This window comes from Juglans regia, chromosome 9 (genome assembly GCF_001411555.2).
Source record: "Juglans regia cultivar Chandler chromosome 9, Walnut 2.0, whole genome shotgun sequence".
NCBI lineage: Eukaryota > Viridiplantae > Streptophyta > Magnoliopsida > Fagales > Juglandaceae > Juglans > Juglans regia.
The window spans coordinates 11,630,690-11,653,661 of NC_049909.1; the positions used below are offsets into that span (position 1 = coordinate 11,630,690).

At 36.6% G+C, this 22,972-nt stretch overlaps 3 protein-coding genes across 4 annotated transcripts; 1 reads left to right on the plus strand and 2 right to left on the minus strand.

Annotated features, from left to right (window-relative positions):
• Positions 1–361: 361 nt before the first annotated feature.
• On the plus strand, positions 362–9,085 carry LOC108991180. The gene is made up of 3 exons (XM_018965339.2): positions 362–836; positions 3,979–4,350; positions 4,432–9,085. The coding sequence occupies exons 1-3, from the start codon at positions 708–710 to the stop codon at positions 8,887–8,889; spliced, it is 4,959 nt and encodes a 1,652-aa protein (XP_018820884.1). The 5' UTR covers positions 362–707; the 3' UTR covers positions 8,890–9,085.
• An 867-nt stretch (positions 9,086–9,952) lies between these two features.
• LOC108991182 (rac-like GTP-binding protein ARAC8) lies at positions 9,953–15,163 on the minus strand. Of its 2 annotated transcripts, none has more exons than XM_018965344.2 (8): positions 14,885–15,162; positions 14,482–14,569; positions 14,190–14,299; positions 14,040–14,103; positions 13,114–13,178; positions 12,963–13,028; positions 11,606–11,703; positions 9,953–10,388 (listed from the first exon to the last, which is right to left on the minus strand). In XM_018965344.2, exons 1-8 carry the CDS (start codon positions 14,987–14,989, stop codon positions 10,349–10,351), a joined length of 636 nt encoding a protein of 211 aa, XP_018820889.1. In that variant the 5' UTR covers positions 14,990–15,162; the 3' UTR covers positions 9,953–10,348. The 2 variants fall into 2 exon arrangements, with proteins under 2 accessions (XP_018820889.1, XP_018820888.1); XM_018965343.2 differs by having other exon boundaries at positions 9,984–10,374; positions 14,885–15,163.
• A 4,467-nt stretch (positions 15,164–19,630) lies between these two features.
• LOC108991175 (WAT1-related protein At3g28050-like) lies at positions 19,631–22,311 on the minus strand. Its single transcript, XM_018965333.2, has 7 exons — positions 21,995–22,311; positions 21,822–21,884; positions 21,604–21,720; positions 21,117–21,372; positions 20,860–21,018; positions 20,609–20,760; positions 19,631–20,225 (listed from the first exon to the last, which is right to left on the minus strand). Exons 1-7 carry the CDS (start codon positions 22,183–22,185, stop codon positions 20,075–20,077), a joined length of 1,089 nt encoding a protein of 362 aa, XP_018820878.2. The 5' UTR covers positions 22,186–22,311; the 3' UTR covers positions 19,631–20,074.
• Positions 22,312–22,972: the final 661 nt, after the last annotated feature.

A 22,972-nucleotide genomic window follows, 5' to 3' on the forward strand; every position in this document is an offset into this window, starting at 1 on the left:
ATTGTAAAAGTCTTCTTACGAACTCATTAAATTGCGTACCGATACTGACATGTAAGATATTCGTTTAATGAAATAGTATGAATTGAAGACGGAAATAATTTTTGTGAGATAGAGAATTTTCTCTTCTCTCAAAAATTTTTTTCTTTTATTTTTTTGTAATAAAAAAAGACATCAATATCAATACACGATTTGGTACGCCAAACCGCTTTTATCTAGCAGGTTGATTTGAATTACGTAGGAAAAAAAAAAAAAAACAGAATTTGAATGGCAAGAACCGGGTAAAAACGACCCGATTCAGATGATTGACTCCAACAAATTGAACGCGGATACGAAACCGACCCAACTCATTCCCGTTGCCAAGTCTAACTACACCTTTCCTTTCCCCGTCTGGCTCTCTCTCTAGATTCTCGCACTTCTTTTCTCTGGACCCAAAAACTCGCACTATTTCGGTGGATCTGAGCTTCAATTAGGCCGAGTAATCCGGGCAGAATGGGACTCGAATTGAGGCTGGGAGAGAATTAGGGTTTCTGTTTTGTCCGCGGAAGAAATGAGTTTGGATCGATCTAGGGTTTTGTGGATTTTGAATTGGCGAAGAAATTGAGGTAGGAGAATTGGTGACTTGGGAACGGAGGTCTGGAATTGATGGTACTAGCGGAAGGGATAGAAGGTGGGATCGAAGGAGGAGGGATTGGGGAAGATGCAAGGCTATGCATGGGATTGGGCGGGCTGTTGAGGAGAGGAAACGGAGTCCGCACATGTGGACAGTCCCTACGCGTACGATCGTAGCCGCCACTGCCGATGGTTCTTCTTCGTCTTCAGTTAATTCATTCTGCAAGGTTATACTTTCCGGGCTTTTTTCTTCTTCGAAATTTATGTGTTGCTGGATTTGATTTTTTTGGATGAGATTTTGTGGGCGTCTGTTTTGACTTTTGGGCCCCCCGCCCCGCGGGTTGGGGGGGGGGGGGTGGAGGAGAGGGTGATTTAGGTTTGATTGTTTTAGAAAGTAGGAAATGAACCTTATTTCCTAATAAATATAACTGAATTGGTTTGGTTGATAGGGGAATCGAGCTAATTAATGATTTTATTTTTATCTATTATTGAATTGGCTTGAGTGGACTAAATTGAGGAAATAAAACTTGTATTATGATACAAGCAATTCGTAGTAGGTTGAATGAAGAATTCTGAAGATTTAACCGTGGAAAATGGGGAATCGATTGATAAGTGTAACCGGAAAGCTATTCAGTTTTTTTTTTGTCTGCTTAAGTGTCGTTGGGTCTGAGACACCAAGACTAACTATTCAACCAGTTATTCATAACATTGTGATTCAAGTCTCACCTAAATGAGGTCTTATACCTATTAACAATCCTTTTACTTATATAAAATAAGTTTTCTGATGTTAAAAGGGCTTGAATTTGCCAAAGGCCTCCGCTGTAGGGTAAAAGGGTTTCTTTTCATTGAATTGCTTACGTCGGTTTTGAGAATAATGTTGGTGTTGGTACCTATAAAAAAGTTAATGTTGGTTGTGGGGTCAACATTGGAGTTTCTTCCCTTGTTTCCCCCAACCCCGCAAGGGAGGGTGTGTGTTGTCAGTTTGATGTGCTTTAATATTACGTCGATTGTAGGTGAACTTTTTTTTTTTTTTTTAGGTAATCAAAGATATTGTATTCATAGAAATAGGCAAAGCCCAGGTACACAGGAAGTATACATGAAAAAACGCCTAGCTAGAGGTTACAATAGAAAGAAGAAGATCATGGACACTACGTCCATTACAAACTATTGCCCCCGCCCATAGGAGCAATGACTTAAAAAAGAGAACTTTAAGCTCATCCATTGTTCTCTCTTGATCATCAAAACACCTAGCATTTCTCTCCCTCCAAATACACCAACACATGCATATTGGTACCAATCTCCAAATTGCCGCTACCTGAGAATCTTTGTGTAGTCCTCTCCAGCTTGCGAGGAAATCCACCAATCTACAAGGCATAACCCAAGGCAATCCGACTCTTGAGAAAAAATCATCCCATATAGCCTTGGCCACCTCGCAATGTAAAAACAGATGATCAACTCCTATGCTTCTTACACATACAACACCAATCTAGGACAATAACCTGTTGTTTCCTCAGATTATCTTGTGGTAAGCATCTTGTCCAAAGATGTTGTCCAGACAAAGAAAGCTGCCTATTCTTTGTGGTCTACTCATTCTCTAGTTGATGGATGTTCTATGATGTCAGTTTTCTTGATTTTGTTCACGGTCAAGATAGCATATGGTGCATTAAATGAAATGCTATACGTGACTAAGTTAACATCCTTGACCCATTACGCAATAAATAGAAGTTCTAAGAATATTACACATTTTTTATCTCCACAATTTGGTTGAACGCCTTGTTTTTCTCAATCCCTATATTCTTCTTTGTTGCTATGATAGTGATGGGAAACCTTAAATTTTGCTTAAGTAAAGAGCTTTTTGTTTAGTGTGCCAAAGTAAAATTGCCTATCAAAAGTAATAACTTACAAGTCCTTTAGCTTCCTCTAGATTTTTTTTTTTTTTTACTTTTACGAATCCTTTACTTGCAACATTAAAAAGGCATGAGTTGAGGAAAAAACGTGTTAGAACAAAAATACTACTGGCTTTAAATGAAAATTTATAGCCTTGTATTTAACATATAACTTTAATATTAACTACATGTATATAATTTTTATTTAATGACATATAATGGGAAAGTTGATGATGTGGGTAAAGAAGAGTAGGGTTTCATGTTTCTAAATTTATATATTTTAATATTATTCCAAGGGGTTAGCATCCCATACTTTTCATCTCGGGGCTAAAGTACCTCAAGAAATGTCATTTGGTTCAAATTATTTTCCTTGCCTCTTTGGTGGTCCTTGTATCTTTTTATTTTCCTTGTTAGGTGTTTCTCTTGGAACTATATAGTTCCTATGTACTAGGACTAAGACTTGGCATTATATAAGGAAAATTTTGATTTCCTATAAAAAACTTGCTGGCTACTTGTGGGACGGGGGACCGAATAGTCTCATGATTATTTAGGTGCTTGAAAAGCCCTCCTAGTTTTCCCTTACAATTTTTTAAATCTTTCCTTTTAAATCTAGTGGCTATTTTAACACTTTGTTATATGAGTTCATTTATTCTAAAATGAAGTTGCACACTCATCTTGACTGGAAGATTCTTGATTTTCTTTTGTTAAGTGAAAACAACAATATTATTTTCGCAAAGAGCACAACCTAGTACACAAGATGTATGCAAGAAAAATCAACCAACAAAGATCAAGGATAATGAAAAAGAATGCAAAATGTTCTATGAGTATTGAGGGCATTAACAGAATAGCACTCCGAAAAGTGACTTAAGAAAACAAAGTTGTAGAGCTGAACTTGTCTTCTTGCAAATTTGGGCATTCCATTCTTGTAAAAAATATATTCCATTCTTTCCAAATATACCACAATACATTTCAAATGATTTTCAAATGATATTAAGATTGTTCTGAAAAACCCTTCTTTTCCGACATGCCAAAAGCTCTAGATTCTGTCTAGGCATAACCTAGTCAACTTCAAACATTTTGAGGACAAATCAACCTAAATCTATCGCAATGAAGAAGGAGATGATCAATAGTTTTCCCAATTCTCCTAAGCATTTTGTCTGCATGATAAATGCAACTCTCACTGTAACTTTAGACATCTTTTCAAGGGAACCCAACAATGCTTATCTTCAACTCCCTTCCTTTGAACGGAATATAAAGCATTGAAAAAGATATAGAGTTAATCTTGCAATCATGTCCCAATCTCATAAATTCTAATCCCTGCAAAACTCTTTATTTTGACTAAGCATATGATAGGCCTTAGACACCCCCCCGTGGGCCACACCAGCTATTTCTAATGTATATCTATTTCTGAACTGTATGTTTTTCTTCAAGAGCATTTTTTTTTTCTTGATTAACTGAAGTTTTTTTCCTGTCACTCTTATAGGATGGCCGCAGAATCAGTGTTGGTGACTGTGCTCTTTTCAAACCCCCTCAGGATTCCCCACCTTTCATTGGAATAATTCGTTGGCTGGCTGCTGGTAAAGAGGATAAATTGAAGTTAGGTGTGAACTGGCTTTATCGTCCTGCTGAAGTAAAGCTTGGCAAAGGCGTCCTGTTGGAAGCTGCGCCGAACGAAATCTTCTATTCCTTTCATAAGGATGAGATTCCTGCTGCATCGCTACTCCATCCGTGTAAAGTTGCATTCCTTCCTAAAGGTGTTGAGCTTCCATCAGGGATTTCGTCATTTGTGTGTCGGCAGGTTTATGACATTACGAACAAGTGTTTATGGTGGCTGACTGATCAAGATTATATTGATGTGAGCTTTTATGCTTTTGGGAATCTTCCATTTTGCTCTAATATGTTGAATAGTTAAGGTGGTAATGCCCTTCTTTTACAGGAACGCCAGGAAGAAGTAGATCAGCTGTTATATAAAACTCAAATTGAAATGCATGCAACATTGCAGTCAGACATTCGATCTCCAAAGCCAATGAGTGGACCTACATCTACATCTCAGCTGAAAGCTGGCTCAGATAGTGTTCAGAATAGTGGTTCCTCTGTTCCAACTCAAGTAAAGGGGAAAAAAAGGGAGCGGGGAGATCAGTCCTCTGAGCCTGTCAAGCGAGAGCGTACTGCAAAAGCAGATGATGGGGATTCCAACCGCAGTAGATTGGAAAGCAATTTAAAGTCTGAGACTGCCAAAATTACAGAGAAAGGAGGGCTTATAGACTCTGAAGGGGTTGAGAGACTTGTGCAGGTTATGCAACCTGACAGAACTGAGAAAATAGATTTAGCTGGGCGGTCAATGCTTGTTGGTGTTTTAGCAGCCACAGATAAGTTTGATTGCCTTAGTCGATTCGTGCAGCTCAAGGGTCTGCCTGTATTAGACGAATGGCTCCAAGAAGTACATAAAGGGAGGATTGGTGATGGTAGTGGCTCCAAGGATGGTGATAAATCTATCGAGGAGTTTCTCTTGGTTTTACTTCGTGCACTTGATAAGCTCCCTGTAAATCTTCAGGCCTTGCAAATGTGCAACATTGGGAAATCTGTGAACCATTTGCGTACTCATAAAAACTTGGAAATCCAGAAGAAAGCAAGGAGTTTAGTTGATACCTGGAAGAAGCGCGTTGAGGCTGAAATGAACATCAATGATGCAAAGTCCGGTTCAAATCAGGCTGTCCCCTGGCCTGCCAAAGCACGTCTTCCAGAAGTTTCCCATGGTGGGAACAGACAGACAGGAGCATCCGCTGATGTTGCTATGAAGAGCTCAGTTCCACAGCTCTCTGCCTCCAAAATTGCTCCAGCTAAGGTTGTCCTGGGGGAGAGCACTTCTCGGTGCGCATCTGCATCTTTAGGGTCTATGAAATCAGTGCCATCACCTGCACAGGCTAGTACTAACTTCAGAGATAGCCAACCTCAACATGCTGTTGGAGTCGCCTCTGATCTCCCTCTGACTACCATGAGAGATGAAAAAAGCAGCAGTTCCAGTCAGTCTCACAATAGTCAATCTTGTTCTAGTGACCATACCAAAACTGGACTTTCAGTGAAGGAGGATGCCAGGAGCCCTACCGCTGGTTCAATGAGTGGAAATAAGATATCAGGTGGTTCTTCACGGCATCGGAAGTCAATAAATGGACTCCCTGGCTCCACACTTTCTGGAGTTCTAAGGGAAAGTGGTTCAAGCAGGAGTCCCTTAAACAAAAATCCAGCCTCAGAAAGACAGTCACAATCCGGATTTTCATGTGAGAAGGCACTTGATGGACCCATCATGGAGGGTAACAGTCATAAATTGACTGTTAAGATTCCAAATCGAGTTCGCAGTCCTGCACAAAGTGCCAGTGGAGCATTGTTTGAAGACCCTTCAATGGTGAATAGTAGAGCTTCTTCTCCTGTGCTTTCAGAGAAGCATGACCAGTTTGATCGTAGCTTGAAGGAAAAGAGTGATGGTTATCGAGCTAATAATACTTCAGATGTGAATACTGAATCATGGCAAAGTAATGATTTCAAAGATGTACTGACTGGTTCAGATGGGGGTGATGGATCGCCTGCTGCCATTACAGATGAAAAGTGCCGTAAGACTGATGATGAGAGTAAAAAGTTGGCGGAAGCTAAAGGTGCTTCATTATCATCAGGAAACGAACTTAAAGTGTGGAATTCACATGAGGCTTCTTTGCGCTCGATAAATGCTTTGATTGAAAGTTGTGTCAAGTACTCAGAATCTAATGTGTCTATGTCTGGAGATGATGTTGGAATGAACCTGCTTGCTAGTGTGGCTGCTGGAGAGATGTCCAAGACCGATTTGGTTTCACCCACTGATTCTCCGCAAAGAAACACACCTGCAGTTGAGCCCTCATGCACAGGTAGTGATTTGAAAGTCGAGTCATCTCCTGTAAATGACCTCACTCCAAGCCACACAATTGATGGTGCTGGTGTTGAGGATGAGGAGCAGGTTGTAATTTCCAGTAATGTTGGGCTTAAAGATGGAGGTAATGAACCTGCCTCTTTGATGTCCGGGGAGAAACCTGTAGCAGGGGACAGTGGGCATTTTAATTCTTCTAGTATGGAATTGCAGCTAACTGCGGATCGATTTTTAGAAAGTGATGGAAAATCAACTGAAACAACAGTAGCTGCTACAGTGGCTTCCTCCCCTGCAAGCGCAATGGAGAAAACCATGGATATTGAAGGAGGCAAACCTCTTCATAATAAGAAGGCAATTAGTGAGGTGAATGCAAATGCCATTGTAGATGCTAAAGAAAAAGAAAGTGGTTCTTTGTTGGACAAGGATATGGTCAGTGATGTGGTTGCAAGTCCAGAAGTCCAGATGGAAGCCATTGAAGGGTCATCATCTTACCCATCCCTAGAAATTGATGGCAAGAACAAGAAGCTTATGAGTGAAGGGTTGAATAGTGGTGTGAAGACAGAGGAAAAGCCACTTGCTCTGATAATCCGTTCTGAGGCTGTGAAAGGAATTGATGAAGTGCTGCATTCTTCTGGTGGTGGGAAAGATTTGGTTCCTGAAAAGGGCATTGAATTGAAGACTGAAAAAAATGAGGAAAGAGATGCAACAATTCATGTTAAGACTGAAACAGAAAGTAACGAGCTGGAAGGTAATGCTCCATCAAGCCCTGAGAATCGAATGTTAGTTGGTTTAGGTTCAGCTGACACTAGTCATGATGACAAGTATCTTGAGAAGAATTTGGCATGCAAAGAAGTTCATAAGAAACGTGGTAGACCAGCTTCTCACAAGTTGTCCCCTGCATTTCCCATGCAAGAAACAGATCAACATGAGAGGTCTAGGGGGTCCAAGTTAACTGGAGCAGAAGCAGATGATGCGGAGGAATTTGCATCAACCACTGCAGATGCTTCTTGTTTATCTGTTGCAGGGGTGTCAGATATGGAGGCCAAAGTGGAATTTGATTTGAACGAAGGATTTACTGTCGATGATGGAAAGCTTGGGGAGACAAATAACTTCACCCAAGTAGGATGTTCAGCTGCTATTTGTTTGGTTAGCCCATTACCTTTTCCTGTTTCTTCGGTGTCTACTGGTATTCCTGCTTCAATTACGGTGACTGCTGCTGCCAAAGGCCCTTTTGTTCCACCTGTTGACCTGTTGAAGAGTAAAGGGGAACTTGGTTGGAAGGGATCAGCAGCCACTAGTGCCTTTCGGCCAGCTGAACCTCGGAAAGCTCCTGAGATGCCTCAGGAAACTGTAACCATCTCTCTTCTTGATGCTACAGCTGGCAAGAATGGTCGCTTTCCTTTGGATATTGACTTGAATGTACCTGATGAAAGAATACTCGAGGACTTGGCTTCTCAAGATTCTGCTAATGAGCTTGGCAATTTATCTAGCCTGACCAATAACCATGAAATGGCACGTGAGGAGCTGATGGGTTCTGCTCCTGCTCGATGCTCTGAAGCACTTGATCTTGATTTGAACCGTGTTGATGATGCTTCTGATATGGGAAACTACCCCACAAGCAGTGGTCGTAGAATGGATGTCCCACCTGTGCCAGTCAAATCAAAGTCAGGTGGCCCTTTTAATGATGCAGTTAGTGCCTGCAGGGACTTCGATTTAAACAATGGGCCTGCTGTTGATGAGATGAATGCTGAACCTTCACCTTTTGTTCAGCTTGCCAGGAACAGTTTGCCAGCCCAACTGTCTGTTTCAGGCCTTCGAATGAGCAATGCAGAAATGGGGAACTTCTCGCCGTGGTTTCATTCGGGAAGCAATTATTCAGCAGTCGCGATTCCGTCGATTATGCCTGATAGAGGGGAGCAGCCTTTTCCCGTTATTGCAACAGGTGGACTGCAAAGGTGGTTGGGTCCCACTGGTAGTAGCAACCCATTCAGTCCTGATATATACAGGGGACCAGGGTTGTCATCCTCTCCTGCAGTGCCCTTTCCTTCCAGCCCTTTTCAGTACCCCGTCTTCCCTTTTGGAACCAGCTTTCCATTGCCCTCAGCCACTTTTTCTGGTGGTTCAACAACATATGCGGATTCATCATCTGGTGGGAAGGTTTGCTTCCCTGCAGTGCATCCACAATTTTTAGGACCTGCTGGTGCAGTTTCATCCCATTACCCCAGACCTTATGTTAGTTTTCCTGATGGTAGTAATAACAGTAGTGGTGAGAGCAGTAGGAAATGGGGTAGGCATGCTTTAGACCTCAACGCGGGTCCTGGAAGCTTAGATATAGAAGGGAGAGATGAGGCTTCTCTTCCACCAAGGCAACTGTCTGTTGCCAGTTCACAGGCTATTGCAGACGAGCAAGCAAGGATTTATCCTATGGCTGGTGGTGTTTTGAAGAGGAAGGAGCCTGAGGGTGGGTGGGATGGGTACAAGCAATCATCGTGGCAGTAGAATTGAGAAATCGCACCATCTGGTGACTTCAAGTTATTGATTATATATTTGTCACTTCTAATGTGCATAGTCTACTCACCAGAGAGAGAGAGAGAGAGAGAGAGTCTCTGTAACGTTTCTTGGATTTGTGCAGAGTAAGAAAGATGGGAAAAGGTTTTGGCAAAGAGTAATTTCCAATTGACGAGAAATTTTTTTAGTGTTTTCTCCATGTATGCAACTCTTTCCATTCCTTGTCAGCTAAATAAAAGGTAATATGTTGCATATTACATTGATTGTGATTCATCAGATTTCGGCCAAAGGGGATGGAAAAAGGTGCATTCATGCGCATTTTGTACTGTCTGAATAAAGCACCTGTCTTTATCTAACTTCATATTTCACATAAAAAAAAAATGTAGTTTTGCTGTTATTCAAATAAAATTTGTAATCAAGTGTGTGCAAGAATGGGAGAATATAATCAAAATTCAATAAGAAAGTCATCAGGATAAGGATCCCCTTCAATTCAATCTGTCTGAATCAGATGGTTCAGTTAGAAGGGAGAAAGATACATACAATGTGTGGATTTTAAAACGTTTAATATCTTATAACATTTAAATACTGTTTGTCTGCCTGAAATTTCTGGACGGTGTCCATCCATGTGCAAAAATGGAAGAATAGGTTTCAGCACAACTCAAATTGATTAGCCATTTCTTCCATAGGGTGTTCCACAAGTTTTACACCTGTGGATTCATGCATTTCTATTCCTTATATATAACAGTTCTGTTATGTACAATCACTTTTGCGTATTCTTTGTGTACTCTATTGATGTACTTGACCAAAATAATTATCTTATATTAAAAAAAAAAATGACGTAGTCAATCACATTAATGAAGTGTGCAATAAATACATAAAAATGACTGCACGAAGTTTTTGTTTACATAAATACATGAGACGAGAGAGCAACTGAATTCTTACCGTTTGGATAGTGAAAGTGTTTCGTTTCATTTTATAATTACAATTTTATCAAATTTTCATATAAAATATAATAAACAATTCAACTTTTTCAAATTTCAAAACAATAATAATATTAAAAAATAATATTTTATTCAACTTTCAACTTTCATCTAAAACCATTTCATCTCATCTCATTATCCAAGCCACACTTTACAAGTTCACCTTGTGAAGTTTACTAATTCATCATTTCTTGATTACAGCTAATTTAGGACTATATCTTGAATAGAGTCAATTCAACAGACCTGTTCTCTTGCTTGGAATACACCAAAAGGGAAGAAATGACGAAAAACTTGGAACTTAAATTCTTTACAATGAACAAATAAACAAAGATTACAGTGGAAGGATTTACTTTTTTCCTGATAATTATGACAAAAAAGAAATTGTCTCAGAGCAGGTGACCTTTATAGAGAGCCCTACAGCGCAGCTTCTGGGTGACATGGCCAAGGTAGAAATTCCAGACTAGGTGGTTTCATTTGAGACAGATGAGACTCCTCCCTGGAAGCAGATTTCTGCAGTTTTTAAGTAACAAATTATGCCAAAGAAACTGAAGAATCAGGAGATACCAGAAAAATAATATTTAAAATAACTTTTTTGTCTCGGCATTATCAGTTAAGCCAGGGACCAGTAAAATATCATCAAGTCAACAATACTAATCTATTATCTCTCTCTTTTTTTGATGAATAAGCCTCGTTTGTTTTCACAACTCCTCTCAACTTATCTAATCTAATCATTACAACTTTTTCCAATTTCCACACAAAATAAAATAAACAATTCAACTTTTTCAAATTCCAAAACAAAAATAATATTAAAAAAATATATTCTAACAATATTTTATTCAACTTTTAACTTTAATCTCAACTCATCTGCGAAAACAAACGAGACATCTATTATCTATCTATTATTAACATATATAATTATGAAAGCATATAAATAATTTTTTATTATGAAAGCATATAAATCATTTTTTTTCTCTCTTTACTCGAACAAAATTTATGATGTTTTTCATCATTTTTTCAGAAACCCATGAGAGAAAGGGGAGACAAGAAGGTCAAAATGCTCAACCAAGTTTTGGAGATCAAGGTGTTAACATTGACACTCTCAAAAGTTCTCTTTTATTGTATGATAATGGTTTAGGCATCTTAACTTAGTTGTAATCTTTTTCATTTAATAAATCTAACTATTATTACACATCATGCAACTAGTTATGGAATCATTTTCTTTCTCTCTTTACTCAAACAAAATTTATGATGTTTTTCATCAATTTTTCAGAAACCCGTGAGAGAAAGGGGAGACAAGAAGGTCAAAATGCTCAACCAAGTTTTGGAGATCAAGGTGTTAACATTGACACTCTCAAAAGTTCTATTTTATTATATGATAATGGTTTAAGGCATCTTAACTTAGTTGTAATCTTTTTCATTTAATAAATCTAACTATTATTACACATCATGCAACTAGTTATGGAAACAACTACAGCAATAGCAATGTGAGCAAATGATGCAGAAGCAAAACAATCTTAATAGAGTTTAATTTAAGATGAAAGTTGATAATAGCACAGTGCATGTAAGGCTAGAACTACATTCAATTCGCAGACCATGTCAGCGATCCATAATCCCAGAGTGGGATATAATTCCCAGAACACTGGATAACTTTTTTGATAAGTAACAAAAACTGAATAATTGAAGGACCGTAGGCAATCCTTTCAATTCTAAGAAATAAAGGTACTAACGATAAGCATCCACGACGTGGCTTTTTCTTCCTCTCTTTTTGCTTCTGTTGTGGCTTGATAACCACCTTGATTGCAGCATCAAAAATTGCTTTCACATTCTGCAATTGCAATGTAAATGGTCAATTACAGCATAAAAAACAGATACGACTTAAGGTGGCAGATTTGTAACTACGGTATTCCTTTACCACAAATGAGGATTCTTCAATAAAACAATGGGTTATCATGCTTTTTTTCTGTAATATTGAAGAAAGTTACCAAAGCAAATGAAAGACATGCAAGCGGAGAACCACACATGATCATTAAAAGTGAGAATTTAACACTGATATGCATCACAGACATTGCAAGTATCCACTCTATATGGAGAGTAGATGGTTCAATACAGGCTAGACAGCAGAGCTTCCAGAGAGGGATTTCATAACAGAAACACCATTTTTGCTAACATTGAGATCATTTATCAGAAAGAGCCAAATAAGGCTGTAGGGATATCATTTGCACGAAACTGGCATCATAACTGCATAATGTAAAATAGTTCCTTTGACCTTTTGTCGAATGTTTCCATAATTTCAAAATTGCATCTGCAGCACCAGCACATCATATTTAAAAATAAAATATATGCCCTGGTCTTGGTTTTTTCAATGATACATCAGACATATTTGAAGTATCTGTAATTAGCTGCTGAACATTGGAACCTTAATTATGTGGTAGAGGCTAGAATGGTAATTGATTTCTTTGAATTTTTAGGATCCCACTAATACAGATCAATGAAACATGCCACAAACTGCATTTTTCCAAGTTTTGAATTCAAACTTTTTTAAGTAGGAAAAATAGGTCCTGTAATCCAGTTCTTTTAAGTTATAGTCAGATTTTAAGACCCTAGTTTTTCATTTTGTCATCATGATCCCAATTATAGCCCATTTCCAATCCTTCCATTCTGTACTGTACCACATGATGGGCCGTGGGGTAGAGGGAAGGGAATCCTTCCCTTCCCAAGTAGGGGATTCTGTCCCACCCCATTGGGTGGAGTGGAGGGCATACCCTCATTCTTTTTTCCTAATAATTAATTTTACAATTTTTATTTTGCATCTTTGGGATTTTTTTCTTGGTCACGTGGCGGTGTGTGATTGGTCTAATGTGTGAAGTTTGACACATGACAGACCTTCTATTAAAACCTAGACCTTTAATTGTCAAGTACTAATTTGGCAAATGGTGAAAACTCATGGGGATTTTGGTCAATTCCCTTTGTATCTTTAGTCAATAGAAGTGATTACAATTGAGTGAGCATGCCACATTTTTTATTTGAAGCCAAAAATGCACTGCTGCACTACTTATATCTTAAGAAATGCTAGTTCATTCGTACCTGCTGAGTTCTTGAGCTGCATTCTATATAATATGTAGCACCAATCTGTTTAGAGAGTTCCACACCCTGATTATATGAAAACCATTACCATGAATGGAACCAAACATAACCATCAAGGTGTAGAGAGCGACTAATAGGGAAAAAAGCGCACCTGTGCAGTCGTCACAGGTATCAATCCAGGGTGATCAGCCAAATAGTGCTTATCATCACGAAGATCTATTCGTGCATTATAAACCACATTAATTACAGAATTTAGTTAGTCAACATAACAATCAAAAGATGAATGCCACTACTATCTAAATAAATGCTAATTTTGTGAATTTTCCTTTCACTGTAGTTAAAATTCATAAGTTCTATATTAGTCCTGCTTATTAGAGGCCTAAATAATGACCTCCAAAAGTATGTTGTTTGCAGGTAATGTTCAGTGATACGAGTGCCATTACCATTGACAATTGCAACACCACTTTCATTAAGGTTATTAAAACATTAAACTTGCACTTTCATTATATCAAATAAAGCATGATGTCAAAGGTAAAAACGATCTCTTAGAGCTAAACAATTTTGACGAGACTGCTAAAATCATGGACCAAGGGCGAGGTTCACAAAAAATGTAACAGAAAAATAAAGTTGTTTCACAAATAATAGGTATGCGGCAAGGTTAAAAAGAAATCTTATTAATGTTATACAAAATGAACCCATTCAGAGTAGTAAGTTAGTAGAGCGCGGGCATAGAATGGTGAATGGCCGCCACTTTCATCATATCTACCTCCATAACTTCTTTTAAGTGGGGGGACCCCCCTTATTCCATGCTCCAAAATGACATTCACGAGTCAACATAACAGGGGTTCTATCAAAAGGATGTTGCTCTTCCCACCATGTTAAAATTATTACTGTGTAGAAGTCGTGCACTTGTAAAAATGAGTAAACCATTTCAAATACTCATGTCTCCATGTTTTAACAAAACTTGCTTCTTCTCGATTAGGGTCAGGTTTAGTACATAGAGGGCACGCTGCCGATATAACTTTCCTACACAGAACTGCTTTAAGCGCATCTACAGATTTGTTTTTTAAAACTCACCCAATTTGGTACCAACCAGCACCACAGGAATTCCAGGGGCATAATGCTGAAGTTCAGGGATCCACTGATCAAGAAATTAAGTATTAGAATAGCTAATTTACGCAAAGAACAAAGATGACGATGAATTAAAAGACTTCCGGGGAAACTCACCTTTTTCAGTACGTTTTCGTAGCTTGCACGACTAACTAATGAGAAAGCTAATACAAAGACATCTGCCCCTCTGTAGCTCAATGGTCTTAATCTATTGTAATCCTCTTGCCCTATGAATTTCAGTGAAGACAGATGAAAAATTAACAAACTTGCCCAGTTTGGCAAACCTATTTAATAGTAGAAACAAATCTATCTGGAAAACTCAAGGACCAATTCAAGACACAAGAAAAAAAAACACAGCAGATAAATGATGAAGCTAAAAGCGCGATTATAGGCATCAAAGAAATTATACCAGCCGTGTCCCAGAGACCTAAGTTGACAGTGGTGCCTTCAACTACCACATTTGCACTGAAGTTATCAAACACCGTTGGTATATAATCCTGATTAACAGAAAACAAAATCCATTTGAATCTAGAAAAGCTAAGAATGAAAGAGTTTAAGAAAACAAGAGGAACAGCAACAGCTACATTTTTTCCCCATTTTTAGAGTTGAAACCAAGATAACTATTTCATTAGGAATAATGAAAAGAAGGTAAAACCCAATGGAAGCTTTTGGTGAGAGAGAGAGAGAGAGCCAAAATTTCTATACAAAATCATAAAAAAGCACAAAAATTGAACCACACAATAGACCAAAAAGATGCATAAAAATAACCCAGAAGAGAGACCAAAGAAGCTTTGAAAGAAGAAAGAACATACAGTGGGGAATTTGTTACTTGTGTAGCAAATAAGCATGCACGTCTTCCCCACAGCCCCATCTCCCACTGTCACACACTTGATGAACCTTGAGACGCTTGAAGCCATTGAAACCAAGAAGGAGTAGAAAAAAGCTCTCAGCGCTCAAATATACTCTTGAACAAAGTAAAAGTGGTTGTTGGGTTCAACAAGCTTGTTGCTTTTGAGAGAGAGAGAGAGAGAGAGAGAGAGAGGCAGCTCACATGATTCTCACTCATTCACCGTCTCGATGGCAATTTCCTTCCACCCTTTTCCTTTCTTTTCTAATTTTATTTATTAAAAACTTTTCAACCTAAAATATTAACATCTATTCATCTAAATTCTGAACTTTGTAACTTTCATAATTAACTTATTTGCCAAGAAAAAGAATATTTAATTATTCATGTATTTTAATAACCACCTAACATGTTGTGCATTTACTACTGCTAGTTCCTGAAATAAGAGGCTGTCCTGTTCTGTGTGTTCGTAGCAAAAGCTTATGAGTCGCAACTTGCAAGGCATTTAGTTCCCGTTTGATATTGAAATACTTTCCTTTCATTTCATTTCATCTTATTATTATAATTTTTTTAAATTTTTTTTATAAAATATAATAAATAATTTAAAATTTTTAAATCTAAAAATAATAATAATATTAAAAAAATAATATTTTAACAATATTATCTTCAACTTTTATTTAAAATAATTTCATCTCATCTCACTATTCAAATAGAATTTTATTCGAAAGAAATGATATTTACAATTTCAAGATATATAAGTCTCGTACATTCTCTTTAAAAGAATTAGAGAAATTTAAGACATAGGTGAAAAAATTATTATTTTTAATAATAAATTCTATTTTTTAAAAAAAAAATACTTGAGATTTATATATTTTAATACTGTATTTAGTATTATTCTTTATTTTGTACCCACGTGGCAGACATCTACCCGTTTAATTCGTGGATGAATCGCACAATTGTAGATTGTAAAAATTATTTCTAAATTTCTTTATTCACAAGTCAAATATACTAAAAATACTAAAAATATTTTAATTTATTTTATTAATAAATAAATCTTACGTTACACATCATACCTATCTCATTGCTGATCTATGTGGTATTAATGTTACTGTATGAATTAAAAACATTGTTTAGATTAAGAAAAAAGAAATCCTTGATTAATAGACAAACAATTTTAAAGAAATTTGATCTAAGAAAATAATTGATGAACATTGGAAGCTCAGGACTCCAACAAATTAAGAGATATTTCTTTAAATTCAACATATTTACCAACAATGGACCTAAAAAAATTTATAGTTTGTAGACTCTACATTACTAAATGTTGTCTGTTGACACTATAAACCCCAACTTTAAATACATTAGAGTCCAAAGTCTATACAAATTATATAAAACGGATATGTTGGAAGGAAAATTCTATACACTACTCTCACATTTCACTATGATGAGGTGATATTACCGACCAATCTTTAGATTTTTTTTTTTAAAAAGATAAATTATATTTATAATCAAAGAGTGCGCAAGTACCGTACATTTCTTTTAAAAAAAGTAAGTAAATATAGGATCTATATGAATAAATTAATTTCTTAATAGTGGACTCTACTATTTTTTATAGAGTATATGGCGCTTACACAACCTATAACTGCATCTAACATTACTCAGTATATTGTGTTGCTCATGTTGGAAATCTAAATCTAAATCCTTATTGAAGACCCAAGTACCTAAAACATTGATACATATTTTAGACTGAAAAGTGTCAATAAGGTAAAAACAAAATTGGCCACATCTTGTTAATGTGAGAGAGACCATGTATGTTATAAATATGGTAGTATTTAATTGTGGCATGGGACCATTCTTTTTTTTTTTTTTTTAATTTTTTTTAATGGATCATGGGAGCATTCAAATTGAATTATCTTGCCGTCCTGCCGTCCTTCTATACACCACACTCATATCCTACTATCTTGCCGTCCGACATATATGGTATCCATTCCAGACTTCTTCCTGAACAAGAAAAAAAATATTTGGATATATTAGTTGTATTGCATTTGTGAGTTTATAAAAAGAAAATAACGACAAAGAAAAAATATATTTAGATGGAACGAAAGAGATTTTTTTTTTTTAGTTTTAGATTATTTAAAAAAAAAAAATTGAATTCTCGGTCTATGAAGATTTTTCGTTACCAAAAAAATTTGAGTAATTTTAGATATAATCTTAGAATGTACAACTTTCATATACTCATTTTAAAAAGGTATGATTTATCATTAAAAATTATATTTTTTTAATATAAATCTCGTATCTGTTCACTTTTTCAAAGGAGTTGCACAAGGCTTATAACATATTTTAGGATTATACAAATAATTTCTTAACAAAATTTAATCACCAAAACAATTGTTTGTTCCTAAGAGAAATTATCTAATTGTCTACTTCAATTTGTTGGCGATAAAATATATTAAGAAAACACATCTCACAAAAATTTTATTTTCAAAACTCAACTTAAATAAAAATATATTTTTGGAAAAATAATTATTCAAATGTATTCTATGGATCCCACCACTTTCATGAAACCCCACAAAAAAAATTAATCTCGGCAAGGAGTGAATAAAATTTATTAAAGAAATGGGGATCACTATCATTCCAATCTTTTTAAATTCCTCCTCAAAAAAGCTCTTAAGCTATTGCAAATGGAGTCGTCAAGTCCAAGGGAAAGAAATAAAAAAGGGATAAATTAGGAGACCAAGTTGGAAAAGGAAGAGTTTTTAGCATTATTTTTGAAGTTGAAGGTTAGGAAATGGTGAGGCAAGTAGAATTATTAAAAAGGCCTTAAAAGTGTTGGTCGGAGGCATAAGTAAGCGCTAAGCAACATGATGAAAAGAAGATTTCCTAACAATGGAAGAAATATAATTTAAAAATATATATCAATAAGGGTAGGTTTGGAGGGTGAGATGAGAATTTTGTGTTTTGTTTTGAAGTTTAAAATATTAAGTTTTAATATTATTATTGTTTTGAGATTTGAAAAAGGTGTATTAGGATTTTAAAAAGTTGAATTATTTATTATATTTTGTATGGAGATTTGAAAAAAGTGTAATGATGAGATGAGATGAGATGAGAATTTTGTGTTTTGTTTGATGTCCCAAACCTGCCCTAAGAGTAATGCTACCCGACATCTCATTATATACGCAGTATTAAATGATTGTTATATCTGATTTATGGTTTAATTATTCAATGGCACATCATGAGATGTTGAAAGAATGGTAATAAAATAAGAAGAATTCTACTCATCAGCAACTATTAACTCTCACATCCCATACTTATAATTTTTTTTTTTTTTTTGTCCGTAGGGTGCGAGAGTGTTTTTCATAAGGTGTGAGGTAGTGAATAGTAGTTAATGAGAAGATTTTTTGAGGAAATAATAGTAGTTAAAAACGACTGCATGCATGCTGTAAATCAAGAAAATGGATTGGCATTTCTTTCTTCTAAAGCTGTGTATAATAATATAATGACCATGTATTTGACTAAAAGTTAGGTCTCTTAATTGGAGCATATTTTTTAATGTTTCCTTAATTAAAAACGCACCTATCTATGCAGCATAATAATGATGACTTGTAATATTAATACTCTTGGATCAGTGTTTTTGTGAGCTGTGTGATGATTGATCCGGTGGGGGGTGGGCGAAGGATTTTCATGGATTAGGTTTGCAACAATACCCACCTTTCATAAGTCTCAATATTATAAGCAAACTTTGGATTCCAAAAAGCTTCCCAAATTATTTAGATTTGTGTGAAGGATCGACAGTGACTCGTGGTGGAAAGATGCCATTGCCATGCATGAGTCTCAGCATGTTCTGCTTTTGCGTGATGAATGAATGAAAGCCAAGTAAATTGGTACCTAGATTTTCAATGGGTCTTTGTCTTCGGCTCCAAGAGGGAAAGGACTGCACATGAAAGCGAGGAGTCATGGTGTCTTTATTAAGTGGAAAATGGGAGATTTTGACCTGTTACATGCACGCACAGACTCAAGCATAGCAGAATAGCACACGATTCATGCAAAAAAGTGAGTTATTGTTTATGTATGCACTGTTGACACTTGCATAAGTTGCTCGAGCGAGCAATCGAAGCCTTCAATTTAGTGCTTTCCAGTTATTCTTCACCTGCATTTAAGCAATCTCTGTAAAGTTGGAATTAATTGAACTTTCACATATAAAAGTCTCTTAAATAAATAAATAAATATTTTCCATCTTATAATAATTTGACCAGACTACCTTGTTTATGTGATATTAACAATGTCCGACGACGATCTAAAGTCACGAGGTTTATATTCTATACAATATCTGGACAAGATTTATGTCAAATTCTGGAGGCTGGACTTGGTATCGATCCCTCTATATTTGTAGTTTCTTATACATTGAGTTTATTCCTATGCAACATGTTATCGGCTGTCTTTGTAGAATATTCAGGTGCATAACTCGCCGGTGATCGGCTGTTTTTCGCTCCTTGCATGTAGCGGAAGAGTCCATACAGTTGGTACCGAGAATCCTCTTCATTTCAAGTAAAATAGATACTATCATTTATCAAAAACATGATATGTTTTGGTCGACATTATATGAAATGGTCAAAATATTCTATGTTTTATATTAAATGGATGCTATCAATTTCAATTGAACTTGAGAGAATCCTATTCCATTTTGATGGATATTTTGCATAATCAACACAATTGGGTATCAGATTTTCAACCTTTAGATTTAACACTGAACTCAAAATGTTCAAAGGTTAACAGCCTGTGCATCATCATGATCCACTCATAACACTCACTGTGAACAAGGTTTCTCCTCATATTAACGGGGAAAAAAAATCTCTATTAACATGGGTAAGGGACTCTTGACCACCATTTTCAAGACCTACAAGCGATCCTAGGATCCCATACTCCCATGTGGACTCTTATTACATGTTTCTCATAAGGGAAATCCCGGTTTGGAACTCAAAGCATGGTGAGCCCTACATTTTCCATGATATAATCCATCTACACTGGCAGATCCCAAAAGCAGACAAAGAACATATCTACTCACTTTTCTTTTCTTAATTTTCTATTCCTGTATAAAACTATGAAAGTAGATTGCCTTGAATATGTTCTAAAGATGATAAACAAGTGATGATTCAACTGCTTTTTATGCATCTGTCTGCCTCTCCAAGAGAGGACTCTTCTGTGAGGGTGCCGGTAGCCTATCAACTTCAAGGGATTTACCCCTTTCCTCTTCTTTGTATTGTGTCCATATTACAGCATAAAATCCAGCAACGATTACAATTGCTCCAATCACACTGCAAAAGACGGTAAAAACTCAATTAGACGATCACTGGAGCTGAGTGCTCTTGGGGGTGTTTTTACACCACTAAACTTTGCATTACATAAGATCAAATACAATCGTTCTACCTAATATTACATGAAAAATGCAATTCAATGAAATGATTATCATTTCCATTTAGCTGAGTAGCAAGTTTTTCAGAAATGATAGATGAAAGGCGTTTATAACATCCCTCTTGTTTGATGGTTTTCCACGTGGTACATATTCAACACCAAGGGACAGATTTACACACTATTGATGCAGCACAGGTACATTTAGACTTGCTTAATCAGGCTAGGTATTAGCATTATCGACCGGTGGTACTGCTAACATTGATCTTGCAGAGACTGAGAACATTACCTTCCAACATGGAGTGTGTCGCCAAGGAAGATGACACCCATCAAAGCAGCAATAGCAATCCCCAGGGGCTTGAACATGGCGACAAATAAAGGCCCTTTCTTATGTATGCACCATGTTAATACAGAAAACGTCACCACGCTTCCAAAAAGAGCCTACACAAAATAAAAAACTGCTGATAAGATTTTCTAGTGACAATGGCGCCAAGGTATACACAAGCTGATTATATAAATTACAATAGTGTATGTGCTTACTGAGTAGACAATTGAGACAAGCTCAATATCAGGCCTTAATTTCCAAGCATTTGGATCTCTTTCTGCAATCAAAGAAACTACTGTACATTGGATTGTCCCAAAGAAGCAATAGAAGGAGACTATAGTCATCTCTGATGGGTACCCTTTTAGGATTGCAGCCTTGATATACAGCATGAATTAAGATCAGTTCCATGACACAAGAGACTATGAATGAAGAAAGACAATTACACATCTGTTCTTATTGTTGACAATATTACCTGAGCAGTATTCCACACTGCAAGACATATACTAGCAGTTGCAAGGAAAAGGGCCCCAATTATCCAATTATTTGTTGTTGCCAACATAGTGGACGGAGATGGTTGCCGTGGAAGAGAGGTTTTAGAGAACTGAATTTGCGGAGCGCCAATTGCCGGGCCCTTGTAAAGGGTAACAATCAATGCTCCTGAGATTGATACCAGGGTCCCCATAATCTTGATCTGACTTCTTGAGCTTCTCAAGCCTAGTTTTTCCATCCTAGATTATGATTTTAAAAACCCAAAATAAGCATACATTGTTTAGTAGAACTGGAAAATCCCATCTCAACCCTGTAACTGAAGTCTCGACGTTCATTCGAATACTTCAGCTTCGATGCTGTAGCTGTGACTAAGTAGACTGTTCATCAAAATTTCTATTTATAGTGCGCCTCTAGCCCTTAAATTTTGAAGGATATCTCTACAGCCAAAGGAATAAGGCGAACTTAAGAACCTGAAGATTACAGCAAGCAAGAAAGTGAATGCTGGCACCAAGTTGCTCATAGCAGATGCAAGGGTAGGAGAGCTGTAGCTTACTCCAGTGAATACACAATTCTGCATCACTGTTATCCTGCAAAACCCAAAAAAGGTAACAGAATTTTCTTCAAGGAAAAAAAAGTCAATTCCATTCCCCAAATTGATTAAGTGGAGCTCTCATAAAAAAATTCATACCCAGCAAGACTGAGGAGGAAGAATTTACAGAGGAGAGAGATGGTCAGTGGAGGCCTCTTGTTTCTGAAACGAAAAGGTAAAGCAAAGCAAAAAACTTCAATTTTTATTCATAAAAGGGAAACATAGACAGAAAGAAAGAAAACAGGAAGTTTATTGGTGGCAAAGGAGATGACCTGTGGATAATGAAAGAAGAGGGGAGGAGGATGAGAGTGGCAAGGGCATTTGAGTAGACAACGAAGACATAGTGACTCATCCCTTTTGACATAGCTGCTTTACTCAGTGTGGTCAGGCCAACATCCAGGCACTCCACCATCACCATGGCAAGAAATGGCACCAAGCCCACCAAGCTGGATCTCAACCCCATCTCTCTATTTTTCTCTTTCTGTCTCCAAATTCTGGGTATTGGCTAACCTTCTGTATCACGTTTTTTTGTTGCTTGCATTTCTGAGAATACAAATTACAATGGTCGCGAGTTTATTGTCGCATTCCAAAGATATTTGTTTTTGTCTTAAGAACTAGAGTTTATGCCAAGAAAAAATAATTGTAAAATTATTATAATTTTTACATTTTTATAATTACAAAATATTTGTTTTTGTCATGTGGTGGAGCGTGAAGTTCACCTACTCGATGAGCACTGTGAAAGAGCATCAACGTTGCTACCTCGATGAGCAGAGTGGAAAGAGAAATCGCTTGCCTCTGGAAAAAGCAGCAACAACTTGGATCCAATGTGGACAAAAGTGTTCGTTATACGGACGAGCTCTAGGCAAGTATAACTACTACTCGTCCTAAGGGCAAGCATTTTGCTCGCATGGGCCGAGTACTATAGAGCAAAGGGTGGCTCTACAGTCTCATAATTAGTGTAAAATGTTATGTTTTTTTATTTTATTTTTTTATATATATATTTCTTAAACACTGTAAAATATTTTTTAAAAAAATAAAAAAATTATAATATCATTAAAAAATATTTACTTAATCATTAAGTTAAAAAAAGATACTAAAAAAATTAAATATATATACCCATGAAAGGTTATAGTTAAAAGGTTAAAGTTACCCATGAAAGGGTAATAAATATATATACCCATGAAAGGTTAAAGTTATTACTTTAGGAAAATGCATAAAAGATGCTTCCCCACTAGAGTCAAGATAGCGAA